Genomic DNA, 19672 nt, shown 5'->3' with positions numbered 1-19672 from the left:
CGGCAAGCATCCGCGGCACACGAGATTAGGTGAGATGGGGGGGGATGTGACATTGGATAGGTTTTTAAGTACGTGTAATTGAGATTTGCTTAGAAACATTTGTTACCTAGTTGGTAAGGAGCTTTAAAAATATTTTTTTATAGTAATAATAGTAATTAATATATTGAAATTTCAGTGTAAAACATTGCATGCGTCCTTCCTCTGTCGTTAAATAACAATATTGAGAGCTACGATTGTGTTTATATTTATTGGTAGAGACATTTAGCATGTGTTCATTTTTAGTTCCAATTGTGCACTTGATATTAGACTTATTATCGATAATTATATCAGGTAAAATATAAAATAACGCATAATTGATTACTATCAGGTCAAGCGCGCGGTGGGTCGAGCGCGGGCAACAGCCGGGGGCGGGCGGAGGCGGCGTCGCGGCGCAGCAGCACGTCGTCACCCTCGTCGGCTGATGATGAGGAGGATTGCGCGGCCGCCGACTGCCTCAGGCCCACTGGTATGTAATCACATCCATTTATATCGTAATAGCAGAAATCGGCTAATGAAATCTCCCTGAATAGCCTAGACTATAGTATAGTGTACTTTTGTTGTAATTACGCATAATACTTTTTTTTAAAGTGTGTGTGCGGCGCATTAGAGACTGCATCAAAATTAAATATTGAATATACCCGTCATTATTCTTTTCAAAAAGTTGCTAATTGTTAGTATTTGCCACATTTCTGAAATGTTTTACTGAGGTTTAGTGTTTTCAACAGGTAAAGTAGATTGGGTGCAGTGCGACGGCGGATGCGACCAATGGTTCCACATGCACTGCGTGGGGCTAAGCAGGGGCGCCCTGCGGGAGGACGACGACTACGTGTGCGGCTCGTGCGCGCAGCGCGGCGACCGCGCCGAACGGCAGCCGGAGCGGCACTGAGCGCGCAGCACGCGACACCACAACGTGTGACGTTCTTGAGTCGTACAGCGCATGCGCGGTGACGTCACACCGCCACCTCCATATTCGAAAATGTTCCAGAGCATTCGGTGCGACGCGCGCATAATACGTCCTGATCTTGATCTCAGTGAGCGGCACTGAATGTCCACGTGACTTCATGTATTTTGAGAGTTGCGCATGCGCAGATACGCAAATTACTATAATATGAGTATGATATTTCACAAATATTGACAATCATCTGGATAGTAAACAATCCGGATACAATCAATTTGAGGTTTATTACTAAGACATATATCTCTACTTAATTAAAATATATCGGGAACCCACATTAATGTTTCATAAAACAATACAGATATCCGAAATCCGAGTATTTTTAATACTGAACTTGTAAGAAAATTTCGCTGATAAGCAATCGATCAAAGACCAATAAATTTTCTACTGGAATTTTCTAGAATATTCATTGATAAATTTTTAACTACGTTAAAAATATTGTGTCTAACAACACCATACCACACACGGCCTAGATTCTCATCTTTATAGAAAAATGTACAATTTCTTGTGCAAACCTTTGCTTTCGAAATCTTAAAAATACGCCCTTTTGTAGGGCTGAGTTAATATGCTAATGAATTTAAGACATACATCTGAATAAAATATGAAACCGATTATCGATATTATGCATCGTAATATTATATTGTGACAAATTGTGAGTTCAATGTATTACATTTATTCAAAGTTTAAATAGAGACATACACCTATTTTTCTAATCGCATTTTCAATAAATCTATCACTTTCTTTCGCTTACAAAATCCCTTAAAAAGAGCGAGATACACGACCTACTGTTGGAGGTGTGGTTTACAAGCTGAAGTCTTTTATCTCGCTCTAGTGTAGGGAAGTTTTGGGCGAGTGAAAGGGATAGCATTATATGCGATGTCCGAATAGCTCGGCTGTCTGTTCTCACGGCAGAAAACAGGAATATGCGTAAGGACTTAACACTGTGATTATTAATTCTAACGAACACATGAACGCATCACATTTTTATTGTAAATTTATTTTTTTGTGTGTTCGATAGAGTTCACCCAGCATGTGTAAAGATAATAATATAAATGTATTTTTTAAATATATTTTTAATTTAAGTATGCGTTAGTGTTGATCATGAACAAATAAACGAATTGATTCTGCATTGTTTTTTTTAAAACGATTCGCTGTCGTTGATTTGCGATGTAGCATTCGCCTGAATGTGAGCACAAATTTTTTGGTCGTTTATTAGTTTTATATCAAGTGAGTATTGTTTAATGCTTATGTTACTTAGTCGTTTCGAGCGCGGCATACGGTTTTCAATGAGTTTTTAACGTTTATGTATTTCATCAAAAACATGTATCAAACATTAATCGTCTAGTATTTATTGGTTATTCACGAGTCTAGGACGAGAGTCCGGAGATTTTACATTAATCAGCTTTGCTCTGTTGTCTACGGAAAAGAGTAATTTCGATTTTTATTCGTAATCTGTTATATTTTTTTTCGTACCGTTTCGTGCCCGGAGAGATATATCTAGAATATATATGTAACAACGAATTAATAACCCGCAGTCATCAATTTAACTCACGTTTTAAGAAAGTATTTATCACTGTGAAAATATATCACTCTGTCACAGCCAATCCACATTTTTATCGTTATTTACTTCTAATGAATTCACATTTTTTTATACTTAATATATCATCAATTTCGTTGAAATACCCACTTTGCAACGCCTAAATGTTCAAATATTGTATAAACGCAGTAGTCCATTAAGAATGGAATTGTATTACCATATCCCACTCGCACTTATTTTGGTTTCACATATGAGTGAGTGAGAATGCTACGCTTTAACGAGCGAGATAGCACGATTTTAATTCATTATTCTATTGTCTATTCGTTCCGTGTCATTTGAAAATACAGATTTTTTTCAACATTAAACAGGGATATAATGAAATTATTTATATTTTCGCGACCAAATTTTTCCTTATTTTTTAAACGCATGCATATTTGATGTCTGTAGAATAATTTTACAGAAATGATCATAAAATAGACATTTTTTGATAGTTAATAAAATAATCAATTAAATTAATCAACTTTTATCTATATTGGTGTTTAGTCGTTAAAGCTTTTATTCGTTACATTGATGTTAGTAGCCGTGTCCCATAGAGAGATTCAATAGACAACACTTTGATCTCTATGCTCTATGAAATCCACTCGTATTGTCTCAAAAATAAGTAACGTTTTTTAAATTTTGTGTCGTACTAAGGGTGGGTTTGGAACAGTGGGAATTTTCTAATTGGGTATTTTTTACGCAAATGCGAATCAATTTATAATAAAAAAAATATTGCGTATACGTACAGTCTGAACTCACCCTTAAATAGTCGTTTTTGAGATGAAAAACGTTATAAGCGTTTTCAAATATTGCGCGGAAAAATGAACTTTATTGTCAAGTAATAAAGTTCGGTATTGGCTTTAGCGGACGTGATTTTACTGATAAAATTGTACAAATTCGTCCAAACGTTTAGGATTAAAGACATTGGACTTGAGGTGGTCGTCGGAGCCAAATTATTGAAAGTGTTCAAAATTTTGTAAAAAAAAACAAATAAATAATAATCAATTGAAAACGCTTCTAGTGAAACCTTCGTGAAGTTAATGAAAATTGTAAATATTTTTCAAACGTTAGATGCAAATTTTTTATGTGTATTTTAGAATTGGACTTGTGAATTTGAGTGTGTGATCATTGTCCATCTTCATGGTGAATAATCATCGGTAATAAGTGGACAATTATTGTTATTTTTTTTTATCGAGTGTACGCCGAGACTTTGTCATATTGTTGAACATGTATAAAAACGATGAAATTGTCTGTTCTTGAAGTCGTCATACGTCGTGATGAAATGTATTATTTGTAAGGCTTTTTAGATTTATTTTACTTAAATGCTTCATATGAAATAAGCTGTGACTTTAAATTATTTTACTAGCCCGTTAGTTGATGTTTTGGACTGTGACTAGATTACCTTACACAATTTAGGTTTCGGTTGTTTTTAAATATACGCCTTGTTGTCGTGCTTCGTGGAATCGTGGGGAATTTGTTTCTCCTTTGTTTTACGAACGTGTGAGAGGACAAAGTTTGATGCAATTTCAAAATGTGGCATATCATAAAGGGGGTCAGGGCGGCTGTCGATGTTATTGGTCTAAAACTGTAAAGGATATTGTGATCAAACTGGGCCTTATTATACTTCGTAACGATAATGCTTTTCTCAAAAAGCATAGCGTAAAGTTGCGTTGTTTTCATTCTGATATTATTATTGACTGACTGTGGATGATCGTGCAAAATGCATGTATATAAGTATTTCTTTAAATACGCGTTTATTTTATGTCCGTATCGCATCGCAGAGATGTATCTATATTCATTTCACAAATTGTCTAGACGGATTTATATTATGAAAATAATTTGTATACTTTGTACACTTGTAGTTTTGTTCCTAATTATTTATATGTATCTATAAATATCAAGCGAATGTGAACTTTATGCTATGCACGTTATTAACAAATTGTAAAACTTTCTGATCTGATGTTAAACGTTATATTAGGGTGCGAATGGCGTTGTACAGAACTACAGAAGTTAAGTGTCGAGTGTGCAACTATACGGTGAGGGGCGTGTATCATATGTCTATAAGTGATTTAGTAAATGGTAAGATGTTAGAAATGATTATAATTGGCCCATTTCACTGAGTATGGTTGGATACTTCGACGGTTATTGTGTACCAAATAATATAGAAAATTATTAAATATTTGTGTGTTTTATTTCCTTCAGAAGCGTTATTTAAAGGCGGGCTCGAAGGATTAACTGATTTATTGTACATATTTACAATCAACTGTTTATAATTTATTCTTAACTTATTCTTCAACGTTGGATGGTGGTAACACCTTCTAGATGTAGGAGTAGAACTTGGACTAAGCCGATGCGCAAACAATAAAGAGAAAGATCCATCTGTGGGAGTACAATTCCTGTAACGTGTAAAAATCCACCCAGTACCTGTTACGATTCACAACGTATCGAACTGAGTTAATCTTGGAGTTTACATCTTGATTGCTGCTCTTGGTACTAACAACTATGATAGATAAATAAATATATTGTTTCATACTAAATATACTATACAATGATTTCTGTGATTCTTAAAATGCATAGTGAGGGTAGAATATTTCATATCTAATTGTGAAACACGATCCACGTCCAAGGCATTTGTCTGCGCATAGATTCGACTCTATAGTTAATTTTTGCCTTATTTCGTATTTCCTATCCATTCCACACAGAAAGTTATCCATAGTTATCCATAGTTTTATCCATAGTTTTCGTTATTTCAAAAGTAATGTTTTTTAACAGTTTAGCTGCCGTGTGATATTTTCGTTACTATAATATCGTGAACGTGCGTCACGTGCGAACGTCAAATTTCGAATTGCCATTTTTTGCGATATTTCTTTATTTTTCCTGCATATAACTTTTCGGCTATTCTATAAGCGCTGTCCGCATTGTCTACAAGTCTCCCAGATAAGGTTACGAAGCCTGAGCGTTTAATATTATAACAGATTCCATTTCCATCAATCACTTCACCTTTTAAATGGACCTCGCTTTATATAGCCAATTCACATTTATAGGGACAAGGGAATTAGTGTTCCGTGACGTTATTTTTGTAATTTAAACAAAGGTAGTTTAATTTCAAGTTCTTATATTGTGGGAGTACTGCTACAACGTCCTTCTGACACTCTTCGTTTATATGTTTCCACTGGATCGGTTTGGATTGACAGTCTCGCTTCAATCTCGTCATATTTCAGAGGTTTTCCACGCAATTCGTCTTCAATTTCCTGCAGCGTTTTCCCCTTTGTCTCTGGCAACAGCACCCACACGACTATAAGGTTAAGACTCATGATAACAGCGTACAAGAGATATGTGCCCTGTAAACCTACTCTGTCCATTAATTCTGGGAACGTTTTGAGCACAAGGAATGTAAAGACCCCACCAGATGTCAAACTTATCGTACCGCACACACTCCTATGTTCCAAAGGAAATACTTCCCCGGCTATAATATTTGGTAGGGGAACTGTACCGATCGCTACACTTAGGTATTGTAAGTTAATCAAGAGGGCTGGTAACCAAATTGCATCATAGCTCCAGCCGTTTAGTCTGCATAGAACATACATAGATATAGCGACGTGACTCACAATGCACAAACCAACTGTGCTGAACATCATTGTCCGTCTTTTAACGTTGTTTATAATATACACGGCAATTAAATTGCAAGTTATTCTTTGGGTATCTAAAAATACCATCCAAAAAGCTATATCCGCTTTCGGGCCCATCAAATTGCTAATTATAACAGTGGAAAACGCCGCCATCGTTGGCCCGCCAGAGAATTGTTGTATGACATTAGCGTGGAACATTAGAATTGTGGGTTTATAGAATTCCTTTTTTCGTATCGTTTCAAATAGAGCCGTGAATCTGTTTTTGTTTTGTGTAGTCCCTGTTTTAAATTTCTCAAACGCAATTCTGGCTTGGATCATAGCTTCTAGTTCATCGTCTTCTTCCTCTCCTCTAAGCCAGTGGAAGACTTTACGGCATTCATCAAATCGACCTTGAGTTATCAGCCAGCTGGGTGATTCAGGGGTATACATAATCATTAATAGGCTTATATATGGAAGAAATACGCATACCAGAGCTGTTTGCTGCCAGCTCAATACCGACCCAACAAGGTGGACAAAGAAAATTCCAAAGGCTTGTGACAAAGACACGGTAGTGAGGAATGCACCTCTATTTTTAGGACTCGTGTATTCTCCAATGAGAGCGGATCGGAGGCTGGTAAGAATACCCACTGAAACGCCTTGTAAAGTCCTCGCTATAATTATTACCTGAAAAGAAGGCATCTACTGTAATTGATTGCTTATAATTGAGCTAATTGTTGATTTGACAAGAGTCGATCTTGTTTCGACACGAATTGGCCCAGCTCGCATCGAATAAGAACCACGCCTACACGGAGACCCCTATATATAACAATAGCATGCTATTATATTCTATACGGTTAGGGGGGGGAAGCCGGAGGCTTATTTTCTTTTCCTTTCCCTTTCCGGTCCATTCCTTCTCTCCTTCTTTCGTCCTTTCCTTATCCCTTACCCCTTAAAGCGGGCAGCGCATTCGCAGAGGTCTGAGCCTGCGTATGTATATGGACGGCGGTGATCGCTTACCATCAGGCGAACCACCAGCTCACTTGCCCGCTATGACATAAAAAAATAAGAAAAAATAAATTGACACATAACGGTCATTGATTTTCCTATTCTTAGCGGAATCGCGCGTAGTTAAGTTGTGTTTAATCATAGCAAATGATGTCGATCGAAATATTAACGTATAGTATGCATAATAGTAAAAACAATGCGTTTATTAACTGACTAGATAAATTAAATTAATCTTACGGTAACATTCGACGCCAAGACGACTAGGAACCAGCCAGCCAGCGCGGGAACCGTCAGTATGATGTGTGTAGCTCTCCGCCCCAGTTTGTCCATAAGGGGTGGAGTCAAAAGGAACCCTAGGATCATGGCCAATGGTAACATGCCAGCTGAAATTATTTCAAATGGAATGTACATATACATACATGTCGAATTTTTGACGTGACAACGTCTTAAATTAGGTTGCGGCTCGGAGGCACTTATGAAAAAGTGTAACGCCCGGTAACGTTACGATGAGTCACCGAACTATGATCGGTCCGCCGCGCGCGCAGCACTAGAGAATTAGGCGCATTGAATCGGCGCGTGCTTGTGTCTCTGTCTCTGTCTTTTTAGTAAACAAAATATATTTTCTATAGTTAAAATTTGTGCAATTCTTATTTTCATTCAATTCCTTGTTCCTATTGTGCAATTTAATAATATTCATATCAATAAATATTCTACCGAGAAAAAGACGTTGTCAAGTAAAATCTTCGCCCGTAAAACCGACTTTACAGGCAACCATTTTTTTAATGATATCTTAATATATAAAATTCTCGTGTTACAGTTTTCGTTGCCATACTCTTTCGAAACGGCTTGACCGATTATGATGAAATTTTTTGTGCTTATCCGGTATCTATGAGAATCGGCCAACATCTATTTTTCATACCCCTAAATGATAAGAGTAAGGCAGAACAGCGTTTGCCGGGTGCAGCTAGTGACAGAATATTATTTGTGTGTTTTATGATCTGTGCGTGTTTTATTTTGATATCATGTTAATATAATAGTCACAATATAGTGCAAATCAATTGTAATCTTTTACGAAGGAAATAGTTCGAAATGTCTTAGAATACTTATAAGCATTATACAATTTGCTCTCTACAATTGGTACTTATTGCTTCATGAATTTTACTAATACTGAGAAATAAAAAGAGAAAGAAAGTTCACGAGGCGTTTTTCTATTCAGCAAAATTCTTCTTATTATAAAGCATTTCAATGCTATATAAAAAGAAAATTAAAATGACTGTTTTTCTTATAAATAGGTTTAAACTTACCAACCCAAGATTCTTCCAGCTTACTCAACGGTATCGGAGATTCATCTGATTTTAGCGCGGGGAGCAAAACAGCGGGGTAGCCGAAGGCCGCACCTTGCCCCATAATGTTGAAACATATAGCGGCTGTTACAAAACACTGAAAATTATAAAAAGTACTGAAATATTTCCTCAATTTTACCACTTTACTGAAGCGATAGAAAAACATTTATTCATTGAAAGCTTGTTATTTGTGTCAATACTTATTAAATTTGACTATTAAGTTAGACAAAGTTAGGAAAGCTCCATTTACATAGAATATGCTGCGTCATTATCATCATTAGTCCGTGTAATATGTTCCCACTGCAGGGACACATGAGGCCTCGTTTAAGAGTTCAGGCCATAATCCACCACGCCTAGTAGCCTAGTGCGGTCGTCGAACTTTCGATTTTTGGATATCCTTGGTTCTTCGCCGTTTCGAGCAGTTGTGATGTGGATAATGTGCAGATAAATTGAAAAATTAATTCTACCAAAATATTATTGGTCTAAGTGAGTAGGTACTAGAGGTAGAGCTAGTCACTCATTACTACTCCGATACTAAGGTAGTTAGGTAGATAGATAGTTATTTAAGTAGGGAGGTAAGTACTTATTTTCGATTCAGTGTAACAAGCTTTAACAAATTTTAAAAGACAATTGGATAATTTATTGTAGCTAACTAGCTTTTTCTGCGCTTAATGATTAGTAATTTATTGCAAAAGCGTCAATATCTGTCAAATACTGACAGAAAAACATACAAATTTATTATAAGTATGTACCTATTCAGATTAAAATGGTTAAAATTATCTCAATTATGGCACTGTTGTATTGTACACTTTAAAAAAAGAGAACTGTTTATACACCTGAGACATTTTTAAATTTCTTTGTATATTTATCTTTTAATTAGACTCAATTATTTCGAAATCGGTAACTACATACATTATATATATGGAGGTACCTACGTTTATCAGAAAAGAGTTAATTTAATCGATACATAAGTACTTACTTGTTTTAAAAATGGCGACCGTGATTTTTTATAACACATTTCAACTCGCACTACTCAGATTGACTAGACTTATAATGATAAAAATGATTAAATTCGAGTGGAATCAAAAACGCAAACGAAAATGCGTTAAGATAAATATTATTGACGTTTCTTAAATTATCTTAAATCTTATGATATCTTGTATTATCTTAGAAAATAGGCTGCACTCTGCATTACTTTTTATTTAGATAAAGTGTATTTACGAAATTGTGATTTTTAATATTGGCATCTGATATAGCTATCTGATAGTTACTCCTTGTTTAATTAACCTACTTACTACTAACGATCTGAATAATCCTACTGATATTATAAATGTTAAAGTTTGTAAGGATGTGTGTGTGTTTGTTGCTCTTTCACGCAAAAGCTACTGAACCGATTGCAATGAAATTTGGCTCGTAGACAGCTGGACAATAGGAATAACATATAGGCAACTTTTTAACCCGATATTCCTACGGGATATGGCCTTATGTATATTATAATAATAAAAAAGAGAGTGAATAAATATTTTTTACTCGAAATTAAAATATTGTCATAATATTAATTTTTTTTATACATTACCACAGATATAATTCATAAACTATAGGTACTACTATGTCGATATACTTTAACACAAAAACGGCCTATATTTAAACTACAATTTAATATTGTTTCATGTCGATTCCTAGATAAATGATCCCGTTAGATAATGGATGATTCTTACAGATTTCCTGTAATAAAAATATGTTCTAAAACTATGGAGTCGATTCCATTTTTTACGGACACAATTACATTAAACTTTGTATGCGATTTATTTTATTATTTCAAAATTAATACATTTATTGTTCTTTTATTAAATCATAATATGTAAAATGAAGTCAAGAAATAATGAGGGATGATTTTAATTGAGCTTGCATAATAGCGAAAAGAAATCGACCGTCAAACTTCTTATCTTGATAAGAAACAAAATAGAAATCAAAACGCTTTGATTAAACCCGGGGCAAACAGAGCTTCACTTAGTTAAAGACAGATATTTAGACATCAGCTTATGTTAGAACCAAAGATGCGAATAAAAATGAAATGCCTTCATAAACATAATTCTTTTAACCAAAATCTACACCCTCTTCAAATTGTCAGAACTATAACAAAATTAAAATGGAAAGACATGGATGGCATCAGTTTAAAAAACAATCATCAAAATTGGTTCACAGTCGAAAGTTTAGAGGTAACAAATACAAAATAAATACAATCGAGTTGAAAACCTCCCCCTTTTTTGTAGTTAAATGACATAATATACAAGATTGAAGAATAAAATCCAAAAAAATTTCAGGATAAAACTTTGTAAAAGTTTGATTGCTTACTTTAACTGAATTTTTAACGTTGAATTGGGAACTTTCTGTTGACAGGTATTAATCTATATTAAAGGTATTATGTTCAATACTAACTTATTACATAAAATTTTCTATAATATTATACCTACTACTAAATTGATAGTATTATGCATACTTCTATATTTATATTATCCCCAACTAAAACATCAATTAAGCATTGCTACGTAATATCAATGAATTCCGCGAAACGCTGCTACAAACAATTAACTAATAAAAGACCATACTAAATATAGTCAACAAATACTTCCCAAAACCATCTAGGCATCCCATAAATTACCAGCAAATTAATCCCATAAATTCCACCCACGATCGCGGCGACTCCATGCCTCTCGGAGCTTTAAGGCGCGGTGCCACGCTTCATCGCTGTCACTGGTCCACCAAAAGCAGTCGCTGGCGCCTGTCCCACTCAGTCTGAAGACCATGTCCTTAGCAGAAGGTGCGTCTGACACAGAACATAGACAGGACGAGGAGAAAGTGAAGAATTCGGATAAACCGCGCGGTTCGGTGAGTTTTTATAAAGATCAATAACGATTAACGAATGGAGTAATTAAACACTCGATTTTTATATTAGGTCGGGAAAGATATAAATATTTTTGGTTTTATATTTTTGAGTCATTCATTTTGCATTGGGAAGCAATTTGTCGCTTAAAATTGCGGATTAGTTACTTCTATATAAAACAAAATAAGAAAAATATAAAATATACGAAAATAATCTTACTATTAATGATTAATCAAACTTACAATCGACACTAATCTTATAAAGAGGAAACTTTTGTAACGTTTTCACGCAAAAACCACTGCACGAATTTCAAAAATTCTTTCACCATTAGAAAGATAACTTCACTAAGTGATATAGACTATACGTGTACAACGGGCGAAGCCGGGGTGAACAGCTAGTCTAGAATAAATCGAATCCTTGGTGACTTTACTGCTTCGTTGTTCAACTCATAGTTGCCTTGTGTATTCACCCGCGCATAGTGAAAACCTTCAACCCCCCTATTTTTTAACACTCACAAAGAATATCATCAAAATCAGTGCTGTGGTTTAACTGTAGTAGCGTATCACCGTAGACAGGCAAACAGACAGATTTTAATACTTTTTTGTAATTTTGTGCTTAATTACAAACTGTAAAAATATATATGCTGTGAAAACAGAAAAGATTTTGTTACAAAATTAATTCGCGGTTAAAATTAGATAATTTTATCCGATTCCGTTTTTTTTTTCAATATACAAAAAATAAAAAAAAGCGGATAAAAATAATGACAGTATCAACAGTAACTTTTAGCGGTAAATATTGCTTAAATATCATAAGTACTTTCTCTCATAAGCATGAGATAATACAAGTGTATTAGGCATCATCTGACATTCCTAAAATATATACATAATCAGTGTGATATTGTTTTTTTATTAATAACTTATACTGAAACTACGCATTCTATTACTACTACGTAATATAATAGTAGTTCTATTATACTATCAAGTTAAATTATACGTTCAACGGTATGATAATATATAAAAGATATTTCAGTAAATTAAGAATCTCAGATATAACGTAATATTATTACGGACATAGCAAGGATCTTCTTAAACTTTTATAACGGAAAATAATAAGCATATCGGACTCGCGGTTAGGTTAGTTACAAATAACCTAAAGAGCACATCACATTTTACCCATCCAATTTATGACCGTTTCAACCGTTGCTTAACATCGATTAATTATTTAGTTTTATATAGCATTCAATTGTTTTTATTAGTTTAAACGTTAAAACTCTTATTGAGTACAAAATTTACACTGTTCTCACAGTATCTTACGAAAAGGAGAGCATGTATATAATCCGAATAATTGCCAATAAAACTTAAAAGGAGTTCAGAAATTACTCGTCTTTGTTTAATTGTAAAATTAACCAATTACACTGACAATTCATGAAGCCATATTTGGTGTTTTAATTCGACATCTGTATCCAATTTATGGCAAATAGTAAACTGTCATTTATCTTGTCCGCCTACTATCTATAGCCTATATCTGTTATAGTTTTTACCTACTTACGTAATAGCTATTTTTCCCAGGTTTGCCTGACTTCAAAATAGACTGGATTAAAATAGAATGATAGACTGTATTATGGATATAGAACACTTATGGACATTTGTAATGCCCAAATTATTCAAAAAAGAATTTTAATAGATGCAATTGCTTTTAAAAGTAATATTATTAATGCGAAAGTAACTCTGTCCGTCTGTATGTATGTCTGTGTGCTAGTAAGTAGGTATTATAAACTTAAACTCAACAGATTCAAATTATTGTGTAGGTACCTAATAGGATTAATTAAAATTATAGTTAATTGTTATTTCATATATCGTGAACACACCAAATGTGTTAAAATAGAAAAGAATCATCATAATCGGTTTACCCAGTCAAGTTCAAATTAAAGTTCTGTAACTAACATAAAAAATAACTACAAATTTTATTCATCAAATCTGTAACATAGCCTTGACAGAGATATATCAAAATAAATTCAAGACAAATAGAAAAACTCATAGCAATATAACCATTAAAACATCAAAAAACTAATCCATCCGTATAACAAATTTTCAAAGACAATACTCTAATTAAGTACACTGACATGTTGCGCAGGCGCAGATGAACCGTATCGATCATTCACCATTGTATTCTTATTAGATGCTTTCTATAGAAACAATTTTATGAATGATTATCCATAGAAGTGGGTATGTCGAGGTCGCAGTTGGTATTTTCTAAGAAATAATTGCTTAATATTCTTTATAAGGTAAAGGGTATTCGAAGAAAATGCTTTCTTGGTATTCGACGTTGGAAATTACAATGAATGGTCATATAGTATACTAGCTTTTGCCCGCGGCTTCGCACGCGTTGAATTCGGAGTAGTTTAGTCGATCTTATTATACATATAAACCTACGTCTTTAATCACTCTATCTATTAAAAAAACCTATCAGAATCTTCATCATACTTCATCGTATCATAGTTTTAGAGATTTAAGCATGCATAGGGACAGCGAAAGCGACTTTGACAGTTCTAATGTTTGACTTAGTTATGTACAGAGTATACGTATGTAAATATTTAATCCTGGCGATCCTTATCAGGATAAGATAACCTATTAAAATTATTGTATTGTCACCAGTCTTAAATAAATATAGAGAGTTGGAATGAAAGTCTATGTATAAAGTGGGTCAAAGTTGGAGTCGGTTACATACAAACATACACGTGAATTAAGAGAATAAATTAGTACTTATGTTATTGATAACAATGTTATATAATTGTTGTTTGATAATCACTAAAATCAGTCTACTTCAAAATATGTTATTACATAACATACGAAATTAAATCAATCTTGATGTTTTCCTGCGAAACAGTAAATATTCGGAAATACATTTAAATTGGTAATATGTATTTTTAAAGAGCTACCAACATAAGTTTATGGGCATATAATAATTAATATAAGTAATAAAAATGTATTTGTATTATTTATATATCTTACTGTAATGACTAAATCAAAATTAAATATTAAGTATACTCAATTACCTAGTAATTATTGTCCACCACCAGATGTCAGACCAATACATGTGGAAGGAGCAGATTCACACGATGATGAAGGGCGGAGAGAGCGAGTCAGATATATCTGACTCCGAACACTTCCTCACAAAGGGCGCGTTCCTTCTCACTCCCTCCCATGGCCTCAGTATGGAGAAGGCGTCGACAATTTGCGAAAAAATGGAGTTCAAAGGCTGTTTCTCTTTGACGAAAACGGCAACGGGGATATTGTTTAAATTTTCCAGCGTGGATGACTACCAGATGGTCTTTAAAAAGGGCTTCCACAAGGTTACTGGATCGAGATTTTACAGAAAGGTAATGAACTTTGTATGAATTTGATCTCATAATGTAAAGATTTGTAAACTGAACTGATTCTTATGAAAAATGTCATTTGAACTTAAGTATATCTTCTCTTCGCCCTTCATCCTGAATTGCTATGATCACTCTGATAAATTAGTTGGAATATTTATTTTTATATTGTTTTTAATTCTATTTACACATTTTATAGATGTCTCAGAAGAACACGGTTGATTTCTTTAAAGCCTTCTTGTTCTGCACCGTACTATATAATACCACCGTATATATAATCCGCAGATATATTAAATCTGCAATAAAAGAAATGTTCACCAGATATATGGAATGAATACCAAGGTTACCAACATCCATCGTAAAAAATGTTTTTCTTTCTTTCTTTCTAATATAACCTACGTATTATAACATTAAATCTGCAGTAAAATAAATGTTCACTGGTTAATATATACCACCAAATATTATCCAAAATATAACCAATTCCATTATTTGAAGGGTATCTAACATCCTTCTAATATATATCCACTTTCATTCACCAGATCGCAATACCTTGCCGGCCACAAAAGACCTTCACCATCTATGTATACGACATACCTGATGAGATCCCGGAGGAAGATGTCCGTCACGCTCTCTATAAATACACTTCTGTGGTGGAAGTGGTGCGTTTGCACTGTGCTGGATCGCCGAGGGAAGGGAATACTGGTATGTATTAGCTATATAGACAAATAATTCTCATGTCCCCTTCGGGGGTATGGCGTAAAAACTCTTCATGGGTGTTGATTTGTACAGGTTTTCTAAACTAGGTAACTATTGAGGAATTTTAAAGAAAAAGATTTGATTACGAGGCGGAATCGGATCCCCGTTATTCACCGATCCGTGAAATCTCTTCTTTTACATTCCTTCATTTATAAAGCACTAGCTTTTCGCTCGCGACTACGTTCGCGTTGTAAATACATACAGTTCGAGGTTGTTGCAGAGCAGTTTCCGTTCCCGTGGGATTTTCGGGTTAAAAATAATTCTGTATCCTTGCTAGTGATACATATAAACCTTCCTATTGAATCACTCTATCTATTAAAAAACGCTATCGAAATCTGTTGCGTAATTTTAATGATCTAAGCATATAGACACACAGACGGTGGAGTGTTTGTTTTATACTATGTAGTTATTGGCATAGGCAGTATATATCAAAAAATTAACTAAATGATTGTTCCTGTTTATTTATACTTTTGAAGAGTCAAATAAATTTATTTATTCATCCAAACATTGGTGGCTCAGAACCTTGCCAAGACTTCAATTTATTCTCAATTCTAGATCTTTTCGTTCATTCACTAAAGATACGAGCAAAATAATATAAATTGAACAAATGTTTTGTGTCGTAATAAAGAACAATATTTTAATGATTTCACCATCTTTATTAGATATTACAATGAGTTTTAATAATTGTATAAAGTTACGGAAGGATCACTCAGTATACGACATCGTCAGCTCAGGCTGAAAGTAGGCAATTAAGGTCTTTAATTAATTACTACCTTCTATTGTCAACGTTATATAGACAACGATAAGTGCACAAAAAAGATTTCAGTATAATTTTCCTTGTATTTGCTGACTTTGTTGCGTTTTGAGAATCGTGAAAATTACATCGCGATTTCTTACAATGAGATAGGTCCAATCTATCTCAACGACAGATGTTAGCAGTTACGTAAATGTTAATCAGAGTTCATGTTTCCGTAGTTAGAATCATTATCTTTGAATAAATGAATAAGAAAAATTAAATACCTACAGTTGATATACAGGAAGGAATAGTCGATCAGTGTAGGTACCAAGTATTTGTTATTTTGTGACTATGTACCCGAAAAACAAAATATTTCAGAATGCTGAGGCACTAATGGTCTGATTTGAAAAATTCTTTCAGTGTTAGATAGCCCAATTATTGAGGAAGGCTATATATGTACCACGGGCGAAGCCGGGGCGGACCGCTAGTGATATATCTAATGTATTTATGAATATTTGCATCATGTGGTTTCTACATAAATTTTTGAACTAAAACTTAAATATATTTATAAACAAAACATCAGTTTACAGGTACAGTAAAAATTCATTAGAAAAAAAGCTAACAAAGTAGAAGGATTCATTCTCCTTTTTAATTATCGTATCACTTATAATTAAGCACCCACTCAATTTGACTATGTTCATTACATCATGTACATACATACATACTTTGGATGGATTTTTTTTCGAGTGACCCCATTCAAGAACTGGTAGGTTTTAATGGATAATGCAAATGACGTCAAGCAGTTGGACGATTCTCGTTTTAATAAGGTTACTCGACGTTACTCGATGTAAATTAAAAACGTTTAGTGTTGAAATCGTCGTTCTTCCTTAAATATAATTATGCACATAGATTAAAGATTGAATATTGAAGTTATTGCAGGTACATCCACTCCGAAGCCCTTGGAGAAATCATCACCGCGTGCTATCACCACTATAGATGGTGAGCTGGTGAGCAGCATGGTGCCAAAGGAGGCTTCTAGCGTGATACGCGTGACGCTCGCTAATATCGAAGAGGCTAATATCCTTCTGCAGAATGGTCTAGACTTCTACGGCGCTACGTACTTCCCTACCGAGCTTGGCACTCCGGCGCAGGCAGCTAAAATGATTAAACCTAGCAGGTATCTTTCTATTATGTAATCACTCATACTAACACATACACACATACGCACACACACACACACTCTCAATACTCAAAATGGCAAGTAAAGTTAAAATATTTTTTATGTAATACGATGAAAGAGATTGAGCCTCACAACACACGGGGGTTCTAATGTGGGGTTCAATGCAGCATATGTACCTTATGTTCTATTTTTTGAAACAAATAAAGAAATATTTATTGCTTTATTTTTGTAGTAATTAACATATATAGTTTCACAGTAGTAGACAATATATATAACAGTGTTAAATACTGTAAATCCTATGAAATTAAATTTCGAGAAATACCAAGTCCGAGTGGTAAAAGTCCGATCAATTATGTGGTAATTGTAAATTTCCATCTATCACCACGTTTCACTAGGTTAATCTAAGTCCCTGCTCTAAACGAATGAAATACGTAGAATTTGTCCTTGACACGGCACGGCAGCACGCTTCGCTCGCTCGGCTTGTATATTTTATGGTCTAAGTCTAACCTAAATTTAGCAATTAGAATTAATAAAGTATATTTACAAATTATACGTTAAAAATATTTATGATAAAGAATTGTTTTATTATATTGTACTTTACATATAGAGGTAAAATCTGTTATTTATTTCAAGTAACAGATCCACAAAATAACATGCAGTTTCATATTATGTGCAGCCTGACTAGCCTGTATGTAACCTGCGGTGTTACTCGCGTGTTACCCGGATAAAAAGTAGCCTATGTTTTAATCCAGACTATCTGTATGTACCAAATTTCAGATACGATGAGCTATTTTCCTTAGAAATTTATAAAGATTCATATATCCATCCATACAATACAAACTTTCGTGTTTATAATATTAGTACGATGTTTATTTGTCTTAAATATTCAATAAATTAAGAAAGTTATGGGCCTTTGTGCCTTTATTATCCACTGCAATATCACTTAAATATTAATCATTTAGTTCATGTCAATGTTAGTTTGGATATGCATAGATATTACACGAACAAAATAAATGCCTCAAGCCTCCAAACTTCTAAGATAAAATCAAATGATGAGTAAAATGAGATATACAGAATTTCATGTAATAATCATATTTGTAACTGTATGATATGACATCTTGTAACAGCCCATTTTTTTATGGAAGTAAAAAAAATATAATCACTTTGAAATCATGTTATCGATAATTATTATCTTGACTTCTATAAAACTATATCACATAAAATTTTCCTATATTGATTAATAATTTTAATAGATTATTGTAATTTAATTATAATTATCAATTGAAATAATTATGTTTATCTGTTGTTTATGAAAGCGATTATTTGAAATAAGCTTTATCCTATCTAGTAGTCGCATAAACAAAACAAAAAAACATTCATAATACAAACAAGACATTCTCGAAAATTTCTACGAAATTTTCCAGTTGAATTCATTTCAGTTCGTGCTCGAACAGCACAAACTATTGTTTGTCTAAAAACGTTGTGTTAATATCTAGTACTATCTTATATCTATTTTCAGCACAGTATCTCTTATTATTGACATTGGCTTTTCATTACATAAATCAACAAACAGTGGAATTATTCATGTACTCATGAATGTCATAATTGAAAGTTTTGCAACTGGTTTTAGAGTTCAAATATAATAGATGCTTTTAGACAATTGTACTTAGTTACTTACGTTTCGTTTAAGATTAGAGTTTTTAATCTATAACGTATTTAATACTGCACACTTCGTAGTCACAGAACAGTCAATTGTTTAGAGTATTTGGAATTTTTTCACCTACACGTATATAGTGCTTTTCACACCGCACCCTCACCTAATACCAAACGTTCTTTTTTCACAGAGTCTATACTTCTAGGGTGACTGGAGGTACGGTTTCGGCGCGTGTGAGAGACCTCTTACCAGTGTTCGACCAACAGGGATTCGCTAAATTCGCTCCGCCAGCATCTAGATTAGTGAAGCCTAGATCTAAGTAATTACGACCATAACGACGATTGCATTCAATTTTTTTTTCGAACAAAGTAAAAAGTTATAAATTATTGTTAACGACCTTTAATGTTTGTCATTAATAACAAAAAATGTACTTTTCAGATTTTTTTGTTTCTGACTTAATATTTCACTTATTATCTTCATATTTATTTTTATATTTTTGTACCAGAATGCATTTAATTGTTATCAATAACAATGCTTATCGAGTGTTACTAATATTGTGCCAT

General features: G+C 33.8%; 3 protein-coding genes across 4 annotated transcripts in view; 2 read left to right on the top strand and 1 right to left on the bottom strand.

Annotated features, from left to right (window-relative positions):
- Window positions 1-4749, top strand: part of LOC119837668 (lysine-specific demethylase lid) — a 29044-nt gene extending 24295 nt beyond the window's left edge. Inside the window, exons 29-30 of the mRNA XM_038363389.1 lie at window positions 368-505; window positions 765-4749. Coding sequence (XP_038219317.1) covers window positions 368-505; window positions 765-925 — 299 coding nt within the window. The 3' untranslated portion in view covers window positions 926-4749. The remainder of the gene's footprint in view (window positions 1-367; window positions 506-764) is intronic.
- A 934-nt stretch (window positions 4750-5683) lies between these two features.
- LOC119837703 (facilitated trehalose transporter Tret1-like) lies at window positions 5684-9544 on the bottom strand. Its single transcript, XM_038363433.1, has 4 exons — window positions 9506-9544; window positions 8488-8623; window positions 7421-7566; window positions 5684-6862 (listed from the first exon to the last, which is right to left on the bottom strand). The coding sequence occupies exons 1-4, from the start codon at window positions 9542-9544 to the stop codon at window positions 5684-5686; spliced, it is 1500 nt and encodes a 499-aa protein (XP_038219361.1).
- A 1765-nt stretch (window positions 9545-11309) lies between these two features.
- Window positions 11310-19500, top strand: LOC119837604. 2 transcript variants are annotated; one of them, XM_038363257.1, is made up of 5 exons: window positions 11310-11415; window positions 14490-14789; window positions 15323-15485; window positions 17215-17452; window positions 19315-19500. In XM_038363257.1, the coding sequence occupies exons 1-5, from the start codon at window positions 11332-11334 to the stop codon at window positions 19430-19432; spliced, it is 903 nt and encodes a 300-aa protein (XP_038219185.1). In that variant the 5' UTR covers window positions 11310-11331; the 3' UTR covers window positions 19433-19500. The 2 variants fall into 2 exon arrangements, with proteins under 2 accessions (XP_038219185.1, XP_038219184.1); XM_038363256.1 differs by having other exon boundaries at window positions 19300-19500.
- Window positions 19501-19672: the final 172 nt, after the last annotated feature.

Source organism: Zerene cesonia, chromosome 28 (assembly GCF_012273895.1).
Source record: "Zerene cesonia ecotype Mississippi chromosome 28, Zerene_cesonia_1.1, whole genome shotgun sequence".
In the NCBI taxonomy this organism is placed as follows: domain Eukaryota; kingdom Metazoa; phylum Arthropoda; class Insecta; order Lepidoptera; family Pieridae; genus Zerene; species Zerene cesonia.
Note: the sequence above shows the minus strand (reverse complement) of the source record. Positions and strands in the feature narration are given on the sequence as shown.

Coding starts and splice junctions, on each gene's coding strand:
- LOC119837703 (XM_038363433.1), bottom strand. CDS start 9,544: ATGTGTTATAAAAAATCACGGTCGCCATTTTTAAAACAA. Junction 8,624..9,505: donor GGTCGCCATTTTTAAAACAA/GTAAGTACTTAT, acceptor TATAATTTTCAG/TGTTTTGTAACAGCCGCTAT. Junction 6,863..7,420: donor TCTTGGCGTCGAATGTTACC/GTAAGATTAATT, acceptor CCTTCTTTTCAG/GTAATAATTATAGCGAGGAC.
- LOC119837604 (XM_038363256.1), top strand. CDS start 11,332: ATGTCCTTAGCAGAAGGTGCGTCTGACACAGAACATAGACAGGACGAG. Junction 15,486..17,214: donor GCCGAGGGAAGGGAATACTG/GTATGTATTAGC, acceptor AAGTTATTGCAG/GTACATCCACTCCGAAGCCC. Junction 17,453..19,299: donor AAAATGATTAAACCTAGCAG/GTATCTTTCTAT, acceptor CTTTTTTCACAG/AGTCTATACTTCTAGGGTGA.